At 39.7% G+C, this 19376-nt stretch overlaps 1 protein-coding gene across 2 annotated transcripts in view; it reads left to right on the top strand.

Moving 5' to 3' along the window:
- The window catches only part of plekhg5b (pleckstrin homology domain containing, family G (with RhoGef domain) member 5b), a 90446-nt gene that overhangs the window by 27905 nt on the left and 43165 nt on the right, over positions 1 to 19376 (top strand). For both annotated transcript variants that reach the window (XM_017419267.3, XM_017419266.3), the window contains exon 2: positions 8377 to 8453. In XM_017419267.3, the coding sequence (XP_017274756.1) occupies positions 8377 to 8453 (77 nt within the window). The remainder of the gene's footprint in view (positions 1 to 8376; positions 8454 to 19376) is intronic.

The following is a 19376-nucleotide window of genomic DNA, read 5'->3' as shown; positions in this document are numbered from 1 at the left end:
AAGGGGTCTTTGGGCTGCACTTCGTCTGGCCCCTCACCTAGGACCTGTCTGCCTTGGGTGACCCTACTAGGGGCATGAAGCCCCTGACAGCATAGCTCCTAGGATCATTGGGACACTCAAACCCCTCCACCACGATAAGGTGGCAGCCCAGGTTTTTCTACTCTAATTTAAAGTAACTCAATGTAACAAGCCTTTCTTTATACTATACCTATATTTAACAAACTTACATGGATTTGGCAGTCGGGGTGTTAAAGTGTGGTTTTTTTTTTTTCATTTTTGAAAATTTTGCCATCTCACTCACTTGTTGCAAAACTTTAATTTAACTTTCCAGTCCTCCGCCTGCTTGTGCTGGTGTGTTTGTCTCTTTGCCAGAGCTCCACCTGCCTGCCATCTGTACTCCTCTCCCACGTCCTTTCCTAACTACCTCTTTGCAGGGGGTGTATGTTACAATACATACGGGGATAGAGGTTGGTGGAATCTCATTAAAAACATCATGTGAGAATGAAGAGAGGGGCTGAAACCTGAGCGAAGGCAGTTTATAAGATCACCTCTTCTCCGTGTACCACGATGAGACCTCTCCGAGCAGAAGGCACAGCAAGGCATTCTTGACATTCCTGGAAAAGGAAATGTGCAGTTCTTGTCAGCCTTAAGAGTTTAAAACATGAGGCAGAGGTGTTCAGGTTGGATAACATCTTAAACAATAACTATCTAAAATATTAACTTGCACCTGAAATTCACCACAGCCACTGAGCAGGTCCAAAACCTGTTTCCTTATTAGCATTTGTCTAAGTACAATTAGCAACAAGTATACTGACTAGGGATGAGAAGATTAACCAGTTTATACTGATTCTGAAACGCACATATGTACAATGAGCAGCCATATACCGATTCAGTTTTGGGATTAAATCTAGATTGGTCGGTGTGTTAAGTCCTTCTACTAATGAAATCAAAACCGTTTATTGAATAATGGCAAGTCTGCAAATAGGTTAGTTTGTACAGACATCCCATAAGTGTAAAAAATAAATCATTAAGTTTATGTCTGGGGAGTTTATCTCCTGCAACTTGAGGGGGAAAAAACTGTAACTTATGTTTTATAATGTAGAAAATGAAAAGATTTGCTGCTCACTGCTGAGTTACGAAACAGTGTTTAAAACATCTGCCTTTGATAAGTTTTATTTGGCATCAGCCTTCATTTTTGTATTTTGTTTAATTGTTAGTCAGGTTTTAAGAAAGTGCATAGTAATTAACAAAAAAGGTTTGTTTGTGATTTGTCATTTAATAAGGCAATAAATAATTAGTCTCAATAACTGATGATGACCTTAAGATCAACTGGTTTTTTTGGTCGCTGCACCTAGATGGTGGTACCAACTACCTCAGGATTTATGCTTTATCACTATTCTGACCCTTTTTAAATCTAATCTTTAAATGTTTTTAATTCAGGCAGGGTTTTAATACCTATTGGCACTCTAATTGTGAAGCACTTTGTGCACTGTTTGGCTGTTGTAAAGGGCTTTATAAATAAATGCTGATTGATTTCTAACTTGCATAGAATCAATAATTTGCCTTCTCGTATTGAACGACAATGAATCTGTGTCAAATCAAAACTCATACTGGATTGCATCATATTGTGATTTAAGGCTGAATTGCATTGTGATTATAGGCTCATATTGTATTGAATAGTTTTTTTCTGCTGGTCATGTAACTTTAATGTGTTTGATCGTTGGCAGTGTAAGGAGAAGCATATTGTATCAGCTACAGATCAGAGATGCCCAACCCTAATACTGATGGTAAAGACCCAGTATACCGTCCCAGTCCACCTGGGGTCTAACAGTATGTTATATATCACAAAAGTGTGGAGGATGGTACCTTTTTTAAACCAAAAACAAGAGCCAATTTCAGTGGATTAAACAATGTGTTCATCTGCTCTGATATAATCTGTTAATGCTAAGTAGCTTACTGCCTTTAGTAGTATCTCAGTCTAAATCCAAGAAGCACCCTGTTGTATGAAATAAATGCTGTTTACAACTTACACAGTCCCTATTTATTTTAGGCTGTTGATTTTATCCTAGGTTCTATCCTTGAAACTTTTTTTTTCTTCCTAGCAAACTTCTTTGTGGTGGTTACACTGTAAGCAAAAAATAATCTCAAGCAAGTTTATGTCATATAAAGAAAAACAGGAGTCAAAACATTACCTGGATTGCCCTTTGGACAACCTTGGTTTAGAAAAATTGAGTTTAGGTCTGACAGGACTGACAAGCTAGTGGCTAGTCCGAACACAACTAAGACCAAAGGGAACAGCTGCTTTCTTGAAACGACTCCAGTCTCCAAAATTTCATAGCAGTTCAAGCAATATTTCATGGACCTTTTACGGTGCAAGGAATTTCTAAACACATGGTTAATTACATAGAATTTAGTGTTGTAATTATTTGTAAGAGCAAAACAGCAGCAGAACAAGTAGTAGTCCATCATACCCCATAACAAGTCACAAAATCGTCTCTAATCCACGTGGTCGCGTGACGAAAATTGCGTCATATTGTTCCTGCAGCAGCTTCGCGACACAAGGCCCGGGCTGAACTTTTTTTCTCAGGAGTTTGCACAAAGTATTGTGTGATTGGTCAGAAGTTTTTATGAGCGTGTTTGTGTTTTTGAGGAAAAGCCGGTGAGCTTTAATGGAGTCATTTTGCTTCTACTGCTTTGCTGAGAAGCAGCTGGAGGCTGTTTACAACTGTTCCAGCAAAACTTAGAAACCTATGAACTAAAAAGAAAGTTGACAAAGAACTTGTGGAAGGAGATACCAGTTATTGAACATGGAGGAGACTGCACAGAGACACAGGCGCTTCCTCATGGCTGTGGTGGCCAAGAGGAAGCGCGCCTCAGCCGGGCAGCGTCGGGACACGTTCCCTTCATTCGCTCATTACCGTTCAACGTCAAATTTTCAAATGCCAAATGGCATGTACTGTCTCAGTCTGTTTATTAAACACGTCTGGTGGCAATAAGGGAAGCAAAAATCTGTACAAAGAGAGGAGAGTTGAAAAGCTGGCGGGTAAAAACCCGATTTAACGCTGCAGGAGGAGGGAGGAGCTTCCTGGGAGTTCTTATGATGATGAAAGGTGTGTAAGAAAATGTACGTTTCGAACCAACTTCTTGACTTCTTATGGAGGATGATGGAGACTTAACAGTGCAGCTTGGGGTCAGTTCCAGCAGGAATATAATAATTATTCTGCGTAAATAAGTATAATGCAAAATTGACAATATTTTAAAAGTTCAGATCAAAGCATTTGTGTAAACCACAGTGAAATTTTAAAGATTGTTTTAAGATTTCAGTAATCTGCTTTGGAAGTGGGTTTTGTTTGGGATAAGCAATTATTATCTCTCAATAGTATATTCCAAAATGTCTGAAATATCTTTTTAAGAAGGAACGTGACTCCGTCCACCCCACACATTTCTAATATCACTGAAAGTCAAATAATTAACGTACATTTTAACAATTTGGTTGGATCGAAGAAACCAGACTTAGTTTTAAATGTTAGTTGAGGAAGTGGAATATGACAAGGTGAAATACTTCATGTGTTAAGTGTGCATGATTTTCAGCTGGCCTTTACTGCTCTGGCTTATTTTTGGGCTCCTAAAGGGTCTTTGCCCCAGGCGGTGTTTTGTATGGATGCGATGCGCCACTGGCTCTTTAGTGTGTGAGCTCATTGTCTGCCGTCACGTGTGTATCTGTGTAGTGTGTGTGCGTGTGCGCTTGTGTTTGTTTTTGGCTTAATCAGCACTGCTGAGTTCAGGAATTCCAGTTCATCAGGGAGAGAAAGCAGGAGAGTCAGCAAGATATGAACAAGTAGGAGAGAAGATGGAGGTTCGGTAGATCGTATCGTTTTTACAGGAAAACAATGAAAAGGGGGCTGAGGAGAGGCTGGAGTTCAAGGTCGCAGAGGGTTTTAGTGTCACAAGTTAACTTTAAGAACAAAGTTATCCAGGCAGCCATATTTTCTCTAACTGGCTTCTGGTGACTCTAACTTAAAGCCAACTTGTCATATCTTTAGTTACACAGCAGCTATATTAGCATCAGAAAAGGTTTTGCCTTAACCACAGTTTTGTCATCTATAGTGCTAAAGGCTGACTGAATATTACTCTTGGATGTTCTTTGCTGTGATGATCCACATGGAAAATGCATCTGCTCACTGACTTTTCCTACTTTCCTCCGCTGAAGAACAAACCATGTCCAGCTGAGCTCATATTGCCACTATTTAAACTAGTTTCATATTGGAAGAAACTAGATAAGAAGAAGTAATAATATATATATATATATATATATATATTATTACCTATGCTGTAAATTTCTGCAGCACTTAATTATTTTTTTTTTTCATTAAAAACATTTTTTCTGCTCCTGGGATTTATCATGAGATGTCTGGTCTGACTTATCAGCTGATTTAGCCATTATCCACTGCCAAACAGTGAGTGATAATGTTTTTGCTTGTGTAAGGCATGTGTTCATTTGTCTGGTGTTAGCAAAATATCTCATGAACCACTGTCCAGTCCGGTCCACTCTCACAGTAGACACTGGATGTCTGTCTATGACTGGTTAACGCCTGGAGTCAACAGCTACAACTAACTGAACTTCAGAAATGCAAAATTTAATCTCAAATTTGATGTGGTAGTAGCTGAAAGTCATCCCCAACAAATACTCTAAGTGCTAACGGATGGTGCCACATCTTTGTTTAAAACTTTGTCGTTAGCTATTGGAGTTAGCTCTGTCAACATAAGGTTTCATGAACCATTGGACTGATTTTAGTAAAAGTTTCAGAAAGTAATTCAAGATGGCCACCACAGCTGAGCAACATTAACAAACCCAAACGGCTATAACTATCTATTTCACATGTACCGAGCTAGAATTTGGTGTGTTAGTAACTGAGAGTCATGGTTTTGCTTAAAATTTTGGCATTAACTGGTGGAATCAAGGGTGGGTACGGTGCAAGAAATTTGCCATGATGATCTGTTTAGAAATTGTTAGGTTAAGCATAAAACCTCACCCTTACACTTTAAGTGCTAACAGATCACGCCACATCTTTGTTTAAAACTTTGTCATTAGCTGTTTGTATCAGGTTTCTCTTTTCAGGAAATATCTCATGATATAATGAACAGATTTGAAAGGAAACAATAGAAAGTAATCACTGGATGTACATTTACAACTGAACCTCTTTAATCAACACAATTCAAGATGGCTGCCGAGGCTGATCTATATTATCAAATACTAAAATGGCTTCAGCTTGAAGATACTGGGCTGAAATTTGATGTGGTAGTAGCTGAGAATCATTCACAGCACATACTAAGAGTACTAGCACATTGCTTGAGATCTCTCCTAAAATTATTTTTAAGGACAGTTAAATCTCCATTACAGTTAAAAATTCTGGCATGAAAAGTGGTGACCGATACACCTTTTTTATTTGAGTTGTGGGTAATAAATATTTCACAAACACTAACCAGTCAAGGGAGAAATAAAACAAAGTTAGGTACAGGTCGAGAACAGTGGAGTACTTTGTTTTGGGTAGAATACGATAGCTGCCTTGGTAGGGGTCTTTTCTGTGTTCAAAATGTAAGATAATGTAATAATGTAAGCAAATGATGTAATACAATGATGATCTTCCCTAAGATAGGAAAATTTCAGACTCTGTAGTCTGAACATTTTTACTAACCAGCTATCTATTGACTTCTGTTAGTCTTTTATTAATTTTGACCCAAAAAGACCCGAGAGACTGAACCAAAACAATACTTTTGCATCGTGCAACATTAAAATAATCATCTGAGAGGTGGTAAATTCTTTGTATAGTTGAGAGGAACTACATTCAAGGTGATTAGGTTGTCAGCGCAAGCAGCTTCTTGTGTTTAATAATTCCAAACAAGTAGAAAAATCTGTCTCCAGCTGTAGTTAGACAGCAGCTAGCCTATCTGAAGCCTGACCCGGCCTCTGAACATTAAGAAGTACTTTTGTTCTTGGCGTGTTTACATTTCCACATCTTTGCAATGAGACCAGAGATCCCACTGGTGAGGGCAAGTAATATTTGTTCAGTGGAAAGCTGTGAAGTTTTATTCATTTAGAGAAGCTTCTGCCTCTTTGGGAAGCACTTCGTAAAAACACTGGAGGCTCCCTCTGCAGCATGCCGTCTGTAAGCCCTGAGGGAACTATTAGCCCGAGGCCTTCTGGCAGAGGCCACAGCCAGAGCTGAGAGCGCGTCTCGGCCTGCTTCCAGCAAAATGGAAACACAGGAGAGACCTTTTTACCTCTTTCTCGGAAGGTGAAAACAGTCTCTTCTTCAGCTGGATTGCTCCAAGGTGTTGGACAGAGCCTTTTAAGCTCTTCTAATGGGAGAAGTCTGAGAATAGAAGTGCTGCTTAGTTGACTCACTGTTTTGGTCTAGACAATAATATCTTAGGAATTATCTAATGGGCTGCCATTCCGACTTTTATGTTCCCCAGGGACTGATTTTTTTTTTGCTTAACCTAACAATTTCTAAACGTATCGTCATGACAAATTTCTTGCACTGCACCACCCTTGATTCTACAAGTTAAAGCCAGAATTTTAAGTAAAAACGTTGTGCAACTTGTAGAGCTCAGAGTATGTCTTAGCGATGACTCTCAGCTACTAGCACACCAAGTTTTAGCTCAGTACCTGTAAAATTGACAGAGTTAAAGCCATTTAGGTTTGATAATGTTGCTCAGCTGTGGTCGACATCTTGAACTGGATTACCTCAAAACGTTAATCAGCTGTAGATTTACTACCAGTGGTTACTTTTCAGAAACTTACTAAAATCAGTTCATGAATCCTTAAGTTGACAGAGTTGACTCTAATAGTTATTGACGGTTTTAAATACAGACCTCGTGCTATCGGTTAGTGCTCAGAATATCTGTTGGATGACTCGGCTACTACCACACCAAATTTGAGCTCAGCATTTGTGAAATTCACTGGATAATTACCACTCTTGCGGCTAATGTTGGTTAGCTGTGGCAGCCATCTCAAATTGGGTTAATTCCAAAAGTTAAGTTTATTAATATGCGTATTTTCTGAAAGTTTCTTTAAAGTTCATCAGATATTTTGCTAACGTAACAGTCACACAGACATGGGTAAAAAAAACATAATCGCCTGCCTTTTGGCAGCGGGAGATAATTCCTGCAAAGATTTTCAGTTACCTCTTTGCACGCTGACACTGTCAGGGTTTTTATAATAACATGCTAACCAAAGAACTGCATTCTCATCATTCATAGCTGCTAACAAACTTTACCAAACTAACTATAGACCAAATGACCCATTCTTTCCCAGTGGGAAGACTGCCACCTCAGTGGTTTGCACCAGTTCCTGTCTTTCCCACAAGCACTTCTGACCTGTGAGAACAGTTGAAAGCTGATTGTTTGACTCAAAGTGACTTGTTTCTGTTTGGCTGATGAAAGCAGCTCCTCAGGTTTTTCACTGTTTTTTTTTTTTTAACATGTTGACAAATTATTGTTATTGTTGGCCTTAAAGGTCGGCCATGGAGTGGCTTCATTTTCGAGCTGCAGTCCATCTCCATCACAGAAAATTTACTAATATTTCACCGGTGAGATTGCAATGACCAGGTCATCTGGCCTTACTGGAAAGGTTTATACTTCACTGGTCCTGTTGTGCTTGGAAATTGGAGACTTCTTGGCTACAAGCACCTTTATAGTCTTGTCTCACCCCAAGAGCTCCCCTTTGTTGCTCTTATTTTCTTTTTTCTAAACGCTTGTTCTGTTTTTCTCCTTCGAAAGGCCAATAAATATCGGCGCACTCAGTCTGTCTGTTATGATATCTTTATCTTTTGTGTAGATGTAGAAGATGAAGATGTAAACACTGCCTTTTATCAGACCCTCCATGCAGCTAGTCAAGTTGATTTTAGGGGTTTATTTGACAATGGTGATTTGTAACTGTGCAGTTGAAAGCAACAAGCTTACCCGTGATGAGTGCACTTTGGTACAATAACCAGAACAGGGCTTCCTCTCATTTGCTCTATTTGCTTCCTGTCTCTTTTGGTCCTTATTTCTCTCTGATCTCCACCCAAAAACACACCCCGTCCTTTTCCTTCTGTTTACCTTTCCTTCAAGAAATCTCCTAACCCAGAGTTCTTCTTTTGAAATTTCATGCAGGGCTGATAGTTCTGTGTTTCTTGTGCTTATAGTAAGTCTCCCTCCATTTTTAACACTTCATTGTTATATAAACACCGGCAGTGGCTTTCAGACTGCACAACATGTTTTACAGCCTTACTAAGAGAGGTGTGTTAATATATATGGAGCTGGCTTTGTGGTAGGTTTGGTGTTTTTTTGATTAAAGAGAAATGTCACACTGACCCATGTGTTCTGTTTCAGATGATAAGCCTGTCCAAGAGGAGGAATGGGTTGTGTGCCAACATCCTGAGTGTCCTGACCGCCGGAGGGCCTCTAAGGTAAGACTGTTTGAATTAGAACAGGTTGGATTCACTTTAATAACAGAAACCTGCCTTAAACTCACACATTCCTTTTGGGCATTTTGCATATTAAGCTACAAAGTTCTCAGAGTGATGGGTCATTTTCACATGTGTCCATAAAATGAGTCTACAACAAGTTGCTGCTTTGCTATGGTTTGTCAAACTTTGGTCTTTTTTTTTCAGTCCAAAGTTTGTAAATTCCTTCAATTGTAACAGAAGTTTAAAATATATCTAGTGTAAGGAGGCCTTCATGGAAACTCATTCCATGAAGCTTTCTGCTCTGTTCTGGAGCTGATCTGAAGGCCACATGAAGTTTGGAGGTCTGCAGCTGTTGACTCGGCAGAACATTGGTGACCTCTGTGCTCCATGAGCCTCAGCATCCTCTGAGCCCACTCTGTGGTTTTACGTGGCTTACCACTTTGTGGCCGAGTTGCTGTTGTTCCCGATCTCTTCCACTTTGTTAGAATCCCACTAACAGCTGACTGTGGAATATTTAATAGTGTGGAAGTTTCACAACTGGTCTTATTGCACAGGTACCATCCTGTCACTGTACCACACTGGAATTCATTGAGCTCCTGAGACCGTCCCATTCTTTCACTAATGTTTGTAGAAGCAGTCTGCATGCCCAGGGGCTTGATTTTATACACCTGTGGCCATGGAAGAGACTGGAACACCTGAATTCAATGATTTGGATGGGTAAGAGAATACTTTGGGCAATATAGTGTATATTATAACCAAACACAGGAACGTAACACAGAAGTTAAAGCTGGTTTCAGTGTAAGTTTTAAATCCCTCTAAACAAAGGGGACGTTTGCCTGACCAAAAAAATTACTCATCATAATTTCTTTCTGGATTTGACTTCTGTTGATTCATGTAGTTCTTATTGTGCTGCCGTATGCTCAGATATTATTTTTCCTAAAACTTAATTTGTTATTAGTTAGTGTTTTAAAACACCATGATTGTGTGGGGCAGTGATGGGACCTTCAGAACCCACACCATGAGTGTGCAGGCTCTGGCTTCAAAAAGACCACATGGTGGCACCTGTAAACCAGATATTGTCACTTCATTTTTGAACAACAGAAGTAGATATAGAGAATTTTTTTCATGGTTATACCCAGTCTTTAGTCAAGACCAACCTGCAGTTTTTCACAATATTTTCTTGTTCTACTGCCAATACCATGACTGTTGGTGGGAGCCATGTTGAATGTTTTGCCTCTTGGAGCGTGTTCAAATAGAACCAAGTTGAACAGTGATGTTGGTCTTTTACCTCTATTGTCAATAATGTTGGACTTGAATTATTTACAGCAAAAATGCATTTAATCAGTAACATGCACATGTGATTTTTGTATCACATACACCCTCACACAATCTGGCGACATCTTTTGAGAACAAGTCGAGGACCATAGTGGTAAAGTTATCTCCATTTTGTTGCTATCTCCAACTTGACCAGTAGATGTCAGTAATTGTTGCAAACTGACAGTTTTTGTGTTTCCAAAACCTAAAGAAGTCGTCATAACCTTTCCATACCTCCAACAAAGTCTCATTTTTTATTTGAACTGAATCAAACTTCAAATTAATGTTTGCATTTGTTTTGTTTTAGATAGACAAAACACACATCTGGTACCTCTAAACTTACTGGATGTATCCAGACAATATTTTGTCTCTTATTCTGAATTGCTGCGAAGTGTAAGGTGAAGTGGTGACCTAGAGCTGCTTTTGTTCTTTCAGGTGTTAAAAGGGGTGTGAGTCTTGGGGGGGTTCTGTGTCTGGCCACCAGACTGTGAAATGAATTATTCCTTTGAAGCCACTGGTTTCTGAAAATGGGAGTCTGGCCAGGAGACCAGGGGAAACAGCCATCATGTCTGGTTTGTCGGTCAGTCTGGGTTGTTTTGGCTCAGCGTCTCCCTGCTGCCATTAGAGCTGGGCATCAGACAGATTTTCTCATTGAGTCGAGATGTTGTCTCCCGCCGTCCTCTTTGTGGAAACAATTGAAAGGGAAGATGACAGAGAAAAGATGTTGGATTTAGACAGCCTGTTGAGAGGGAGAAAGGGTTATATATAGTTTCTCTCCATGGCAACTGAGAATAATAAAGTAGGAAGAAGTAAAAAAGACCCAAAGTGCTCGATCTGAACTGCCTCCTTCCCTGCTCCACACATCGAGCCACTAAAATCCACTTTTACTTGAAGACGAAATCACAGGAGACTCTGAGGCTGCTCTCATGTCACACATGATCCTGTTTTTCGGATTTGTATTCAGAGTTATGAATGAGGCAGCAGGCCTTCTCCTTGGTCAGGGTCAGAGAGGCTGGTATTATGTAAAGAGATTAGGAACTGGGACAGACAGAAGGAAGGGACTGTTTGACAGCAGATATTGGATGAGCAATATTTTTACACCAAAATGTTAATGAACTATTGAGCTAATTAACTAAAACAAGTGTTGTCTTTGTCCAATAAGTTTGAAGACAAAGTTGTCTTTAGGATGTGTTGTTGCTCATCTCTGTTTTTGTTTTTTTCCCTGTGATTCAATTTTTTTAATTTTCATCAAAACACATCCCATAGAGGTAACACAATCAAGCTGCATTTTTAGATTTATCTTAGACCAGTCAGGTTAACCAGTTCATTTCCTCTTGTGTCACATGTCCACAAAATGCAGTCTAGTAAGGTGATAATAACTAATAGAATAATAATGGTGATAATGTTAAAATCATATTTGCTGCTTGAATTGTTCAATGAAACACATTAACTTGCATTGTGCATTTTAGATGGATTTTTTTTTTTAGAAAGGATGAAAGGTTAAAGATCAGATAAATGTAAATGTCACCAGATAGGTGAACAAGAACTAAACTAGTTCTGTTGTTTAAATTAATTTTTTTTTGTAAATATTTTATGAATGGTGACAAAACAAACAAAAAGGGTTAACTGATTTGAGAGGAGTCCTGTTTTACCACCTCCTTCCTCGCCCTCTGTGCTGCCTTCAGTGTCAGTGACTGAACACGTTGGAGGGTCCTGACATCACCGATCGTACAAAACAACTAAACAAGCTGGAACAGTACCAGCTTTCTTTTGGAGGCTGGTTTCAATAAAGGAACAAGACATTGCCCTTGGTTAAAAAAAAAACAAAACATCTCAGATCATTTAAGTTCTAAACTTGCCTCTGTATGTTCAAATGTTAATTTTTCTTATAGAGTTAAGCTGTAATCGGTTATTTCATGCTCAAAGGTAAAGGCTGTGTGTCACCATGATTGTGTGTGTGTGGAAGTGAGCGGCACTTAAAGCCCCACAGCCCTGGTGTGCAGACATTGGTTCCAAAAATAAAACATGAAAGTGCCCCTAAAAAGGGATCCAGTGGCTTCAGTTCTCAACAACTGAACATGGCGGGACATCGCATCTTGGTTTCTTTAATGATGGCTGGCTCACATCCTCACCTAAAGACCCCTTTCTCCATGTGGGTTCTTAAAGTTTAGCTCTTAAGGGCAGCTTTCTGTTTGGGGGTGAGTATGTGAGGGTTAGTCCCTGATAGACCAGGTAGTTCTAACCCGGATCTGTTTTTCTTTTCAGTTCCACAACTCGAAAATCAAACCTTTTTTATAAATGCATAATTATGTTTCGCTGTTTATTGGGAAATGCCTACAGCTCAGTTTCACCTTTATACAGGTGGTTTGAACTACAGAATAACATCTAGTTATTATATATATATTTTTTTACATTCTTCTGGATTTGACATGTCCTGGATGACTGAATCTACACCAGCTTATGTTCTATTTTAATTTATTGAATTGTATTAGCTTGTTTTTGTTTCTTGCCTTCTGGAAAGGTGCATTTTTTTAAGTAATTGGTTAAAAATCCTATGTTTTTAACTGTTTCAAGTCATTAAACAATCCAAACACTTTGTTAAAGTCACAAGATGTCTGTTGAAACCACAAACACTTCTCAGCTGTGCAGTCAGCTGTATTAAATGATGTTGAGTAAAACACATATTTTAGACGAGTCATCAGGACCTCACACTCTCTCTCATAAGGACTAAGTGTTCGCCGTATTAACCTTCACTTCACTGCTTGACCCCAGAGAGCTCTCGTCAGAGGGGTAATACAAGATGACACAATTTGAGATTATTTCTGGGGATTCTGTTGGGTTTGATTTGGAAAAGAGAAGACTGAAAAGCTGAGTCGAGCTCGATTTATTGCTTCCAGGCAATGAAAAGTCTTTTTCTGTTGTGTAAGAGTTGTCGTTTTCTGTTTCTGGCTGGAGCTCAGGAGTTGCACGTGTGCCATCTGTAACCAGCTTCAAACAGCAGGGGGCAACGTCTCTGCAGCCCTGACCTCCAGGACTCGCGCCACTCTTTATTCTCCTCATGAACTCCCTCAGATTAGAGAGAGGCTTCAGGAAGGAACATAAATATCCCTCGACTTTCACCCGCTCCACCCACTAAAAAGATTTAAACACATGGAAGAATCTTTACTCAGAAAAATGAGGGGAGGGGGAGGTGGGGCAAGTCTCCTTTTATATATTTGAGTTTCTGAAAGTACTCCGACTGCTGTGTTTGATGTGCCGGCGGCTTGGCAACAGGACACAGAGCAGACGCACACACACTCAGACAGACAGGCAGAGGTTCTTAAACCTGTCCTGCTCTGCATTTAAAGCCTTTTTCTTTTTCCAGACGGTCTCCTCCTGTCATATATCAGCTCCCATCAGGACTGTGTGTCTTCTAGTCACAGCACGACTGCCCAGGACCTCATTGAGTTCACCTGCATCATAATTTACCCAAAGCCTCCCAGGTGTCACCCTGTACTCGTGCTGCTGTAGCTCAGATCTGTCACCACATTAAACAGCAGCTCTCAGAAGGTCCAACACAGGTGTTTCCACACTTTTTTTTTTTCTGCCACGTTTAGATACTCAAAGTTTCTCTGTCGGTGGAATTTTCAGGTGTCTAAAGATGACAGTCAGTCTAAAGTTAGTTTGTGGACCAGCTGGTGTGAGTCATTTTAGATTACCCTGGTTAACTTTTAATACTAGTCCAAGCTTGTTCCCTGGATCCAGACTCTCACAAAGTGAGGTTTCTTCCCCCCTGATTGTTACCACCCACCCTCCTCCTTCTATCTTAGCTTGCCTCATTTCCCTTACAGCTTCAGCTTTAACAGGACCAGACAAGATGACTCAAAAGGTGTGGGTCGCCTTGGCAACGGGCCCCTCCTGCTCCAAACAGCTGGAGGCACAGAGATACGAAGAGGAAAGTTGAAGGGTTCGGCAGAGACCAAAAGGATGAGGAAATGTGTCAGTCAGCTGCTTGATACTCTCTCCGTCAGAGCGTTTTCATCCACCGCGTTTTTCACTTACACAAAACTTTAAAAAAAAAAAATCACAAAACTGGCGGGGGGGGGATTACAAGAAATGTTTATGGGTAACTGAGGCAAAACAAGTAAAAATCTGAAATTGCAGATGAAACATATTTGTTGACAAAAGGCCAAACAATCCAATATTTAAAAAAAGTTGGGAAACTATCATGGTAAAAATATAGAACAAACTATCTGAATTGTACTAATAATTTTAATTTAATCTAAATATATGGTAGCAGCAATAAATTTAAGGTAAATTATCTATTCCCCCCAGCACCCACACACACAGATGTCATCTGATTTAATGCTCTGCTGCATGACTGACAAACAAAACTCCACATTTCTTCTTAGCCTTTTTTCTTTATGGAGATTACAATGAAAGCTGTGCATTTTTCAATGGTATTGGATGCAGCAGATAATAAAACTTCAAGGTTTTTAATTTTTTAAGTTAAATTATACCTCTAGCCACTCCCTTTCTCTCGTTATTTTTACTTTAAAAACAATAATTTATTTTTTTTCCCCTCCCATTTAAAACACATTTCATGCTTTTACATTTAATTTAAATTTTCTTGCCTTTGTCTCTGCTTAGTTTTGTTGATTTAATTGCCAAAACCAAGTTTAAACTTTTTTCAACATTTCCTGTGTTGTGCTTTAAATGAAAAGGGAAAATCATAAAATATGTTTAAAAATGAAGATGTAAAAATCACTTTTTCAGTAGCTTTAGAGATTTTCTTCGAAGAACTGGCTTTGTCTCAATGAACCAGCTCCTATTATTTATTCAGTGGATATGAATTTAGATGAGCTTTGTTCTGAAAATGTTATATTTGCACACTTTTGAAAGTAAAAAGTGTGTGCTGCTGTCTTTGTTTCCTCCTTAAAAAAAAAAAAGAAAAACACTGTCAGTGTCACACATATTATAAGGAATCCTTTCTAATGTTTCATGTAAATATATTTAGTTTGACAGTAATTCTTATGAAGTCACTAAGTGGCCAAATCAATCCTGTTTTTCTCTTGCCTTTTTTTTTCTTTTTTCTGCCCCTCTTCCCCTGATCCTCTGGTTCAAGGAATTTCACTGAGCTAACAGTGACAGGAGCCTGCTAAAGCTGCTCTGAACACATTCAGAGCCCACACTCTGCCCACTCTGTATCTGTGAAGACACTGTAAGGAGCACTCTCATGGGTGCCATTTCTCAGTAGAGATGCATCCAATTGTTTGTATGTTTCAAAAGTAAGATGAGCAGCAGAAAACACTATTAATTTTCACGCTGGTGCAAACATTTTCAGAGACCTTTTAGATGAGCAGCATGTAAATATCTACACTAGTTACTTTTGACTGCGGATAGAGATTCCCCTGGGTATCGTCTAATCTAGTTGAACTCAACAGCTGTGAAACTGAGCTGTGGCCCCGAAGCACAAACACAAGAAGGTTGGAGATCTTTTTGGGGATATGGATGAGCGTAACTGCTGATTGTCTGAGGTTCGGTCTTATCCTGGACTCTACTCTATCTTTAGGATTACACATTAAATCTGCCACTTAATCACTGTTTTCCCCTCAAAATTATCCCTAGACTCTGGCCTTCATTCCCCAGTTCTGTAGCTGAAACCTCCATAACCATCTGTCTAGACTACTGCAAAGACACATTGTTTGGAATACCAAGAAAAGCCCCGGAACAGCTCCAGTATGTCCAAAACTCCGCTGCCAGGGTTCTCTTCTTCACCAAATCTGGCAGCACATTTCCTGGGTCTTTATTCAGCTACACAGGCTTCCACAGTTACGTTTTAAATTCGTAACAAATGTCTCCTATTCACCTACAAAGTGAGTGACTGTGCTCCTCTGTACCTCATTGACCCCTACATCCTGTCCCAGACCCTCAGGTCCTCTGACACTGGTCTGCTCTCCATTCCTCACACCAGGATGTGAACTGTCAGTGGCAGAGCTTTTACTGGAGCAGCCCTGACCCTCTGAAATAGGCCTCCCTGCTCACATGTACAGAGTTTTATCTCTGGATAAAGTTTTTAGTTTGTGTGGAGATGATGATCTGGAGTGCTCTGACTCTAGAGTGAATATGACATTGGATAAGCTGAGGAAAAACTACCTAATCATCTTCCGTTCTACGATGAGGAGCACTTTGTTTATTAAAGGAAGGATGAGTGTGCATGTTCGCTTCCAGTTTTTCATGCCCTATAAAGACAAACACATTCACACAGCTGCTCAGTAGATTTGCAGCCTGACTGGCTCAAAAGTTAGTCATTTTTAACTAAATTGTCATCACAACTTCACTAAGGTTATGTTTTACAAAGCTTGTTTAATTCTTCAGTACATCCTGTTTGTTTTGTCACTTCTTTAAATTTTGTGGCTATTATTTGCTAGCTGAGAGGAAATGGAAAGCAGGTGTTAAGAGAGGGGGATAACACAAAACAAAGGCTACAGCCTGGGATTCCAACCGGAGTTTCCTGTGCTCTGATGTTTCCAAAAATCTGAAAAACTCAAGTTATTTCATACTTCAAAAGGAGTGGACACTAGAACCTCAAAATTATGTCACCATATGTCAAGGTTGTGTTATTAACTCATTAATGAGCTGGTAGTGTGGGACCAAAGTGTAGCTCAGCAGAGTTGATGTGAAGCGCTTTGAGTGCTGGTCATAAAATATGTTGGACATCTTCCATTTGAAATCCCATAGCTGGTCGCACAGACCATCGGTCATTACTTGAGCCATGAAGCCTCCTTGCCTTTCCTCGTGTTGACCGCTACGGCATGTTACCATCTCGCTTGGCTTGGAGAAGTGACAGTGGCAGGCTGACTTCAACCACCCAAACCACCTCGGCCCTTTCAGAAATCACACCGAGACGGCCAGGAGATTTCTCAGGCCCAGTTGTGTTTTTGTGAAAAGAGACTTAAGAGTGGAGCACATATCACCAGAGTTACTTTGCCTCATCTTCCCTGTACACCAGCCTTAGTAGGAATGTGACAAATCAGAGCTGAACAAGATGTTGAAGGTTCAGGGTAGCAGAGTCAAAAACTAGGCATTTTGATAAAACCCTTCAAGCTGGGATTTAAGTGTCTTCTGACTGTCCCGGTGTAATTTCTGAATTGAGCAGGGTGTCTGTCACGCCTTTAAGCTGCAAAGCGAGGCAGTAACAGAGCCGTAACGATGTGAAAATGTAAGCCGGCTTTGCGGCTCAGTAATGTAGTGATGTCATATGGTCCGTGTGACCACCTGGCTGCCGGATTTAAAAGCTTAAACAACAATAAACAGATTCATTACAGAGAAGATTGATGATGCAGATGAAGCAATTTTAACTGAGTTCATTTGTCATGTTTTGAAAATATATGAAAGATGTTCGTCACACGTTTAATTTGTAGTGCTCTGCGCCAACACAGCTGTGATTTGCTCCACGTCTCTTTTGGTTCCGCAATGCTCACATCCATTTCTGAAAGCTCACATCAACGCAAAACTTGGCTAGCTCAAATAATGATTTTTATGCAGTAATATGCAGCTTCTTGACGAACTGGTCTTTGTGGCCATTTTGCAATTTGTTTTGTAAAAAATGCCCAGTGACTATAAAAACCAGTAGTCATTGCTAAGTTGTATTGAAGTCCCCCTAGTGACAAAGTAGTGACCAGCTCTCGTCTGGTATTAATGGTTTGAACCAAAAATGCAGTTATTTCACAAACTAGCTGTGCTAAAATGCACTCAAATTTTATTTAGACACAGACGAAAAACCTAAAGGGAAAAAAGCCAGTTTAATAATGATTAATTTAGCATATTCTTGGCCTCATATTTATGTCATTATTTAGTGACTGGAAACAGTGCAATATTTTTCCTTATGATTTAGAAAGCATTGAGCGTTTCTATACAACAAAGTGGGAAATTGCTTCCCTGACTCCAAATGCTATTTTTTTATGTTATGTTGCAAGTCATACTTATCTTGGTAAAGGCTTAAATTTCATCCTAAAGTTGGGTAATTGCTAAGATATATTTCAATACTGATGTGGACATTTTTCTCCAGTGGAGTAAGAGTTTTATGATGTGGATCCCTGCCATTTCTGCAAGCTACGACAGCTCATTCATTCTTGTACAGACATAAATGGATTTGATCTGCTGTGGCAAAACTGGGAGGTCTTCATTTGGTTCTGTTTTTTCCACCCTCTGACATCAGACACATTAGTCCTGAAACAGAAACTGATTAACCCAGTGACTCATTTTACATCACTGTCACAAAACTAATAAAGAGCCTAGGAATAAATACATTCAAAAGATGTCTGATTCATAGATAGATAAACCATGAGACAGTTTTAGAATAGGTTTCATCAGTGAAAACACTTTATTCCTATTGTAAAAGTAGTAAACAATTGTAAAACATGGTTTGTTTAGTGATTATGTGTCCTGAGAATCAAACAAAATTCAGAAAACCAGACAAGTGACAGATTGGAAAAAATAAAATAAATAAGTAGCTTTTAATTTATTGCATACCAAATCCATTCATTTTTCCCATAAGACTGGTCAGTTTTGGGGTTTTTTGTCACACTTATCAACCCCTGCCCATTAACTTGATATCTCTTCATAATTGTAAACACCACACACCATCTATGCAACGCACATTTTTTTGCCTGCTAAAACTATCAAAACCAGTGAACTAGTGAAGGCAAGTCAAACCCCCAGGAGCATCCCGGTCAGGAAGTAGCATCACAGACAGTAGAATAACAGGAAGAGGGTACCTGACTGATAATTCAATGGAAAATGCTCTGCTTTGAGCTGACCATTGAGGATATTTCAAAGACTGAGGAAAAGGCCTCCACGAAAAACAACTTCCCAACCCCCCACTGCTTGCATGCAAAGAGTCTTGTCATGGCACATTCCACTGATTGTTGGTTGTGTTTTAAAAAATCCAAACACCCACCGCTTAATGGATTGCTTGGAGAGGCAATAATAGGCTTTGAAATATCTCCAATTTAGGAATGTGTTATTATGGCTGTGAAAGCGTGTCACGCTGTCTCAAGGGCTCTAAACTCAAGCCAGCCTTAAAACCGTGGAACTTCCAGTTGAATCACAGGTGAAATATGTTTCTCAGCTTTTTTCCACACTAACTAATTCCTTTATTTTCTTAGAACTTTCATTTCTATTTGTCCCCTCCTCCTCTTTTTATAAATCTTTCCCTTGAGGTTTAGAAAAAAAAATCAGATCTTGTTGTTAGTGAGGGGTTAATGCTAAGGTCAGGCATCAAGCAAAGGTCGCTTTTGTTTACCCCTCACCCTCCCAACTCTATCTCCAACAATGGCAGTGCCATTTTTACATAAAACCCTTCAGGGTAGATGCACCACTGATGTCCACTCTTTTAAATATAGCCTCCTCTAATTAAGGCCAACAGTCTGGGGAGGCAGACCTCGTTGCCCCCTCCCTGTCCTGCCTCATGGGTTTGAAAAGTGTTTTGTGAGCTAGCTAATTGTGGAGGATTTTAACATTGCTCATCTTGGATTCACCGGAATGACAAAAGAGCGGAGAGTTGTGGGCCGAGTGTTTGGGGGTCAAAGCAACAAACTGCATTCAAGCAGCTCCTTCATTGACATC

The sequence above is a fragment of the Kryptolebias marmoratus genome, linkage group LG8 (genome assembly GCF_001649575.2).
Source record: "Kryptolebias marmoratus isolate JLee-2015 linkage group LG8, ASM164957v2, whole genome shotgun sequence".
In the NCBI taxonomy this organism is placed as follows: domain Eukaryota; kingdom Metazoa; phylum Chordata; class Actinopteri; order Cyprinodontiformes; family Rivulidae; genus Kryptolebias; species Kryptolebias marmoratus.
Note: the sequence above shows the minus strand (reverse complement) of the source record. Positions and strands in the feature narration are given on the sequence as shown.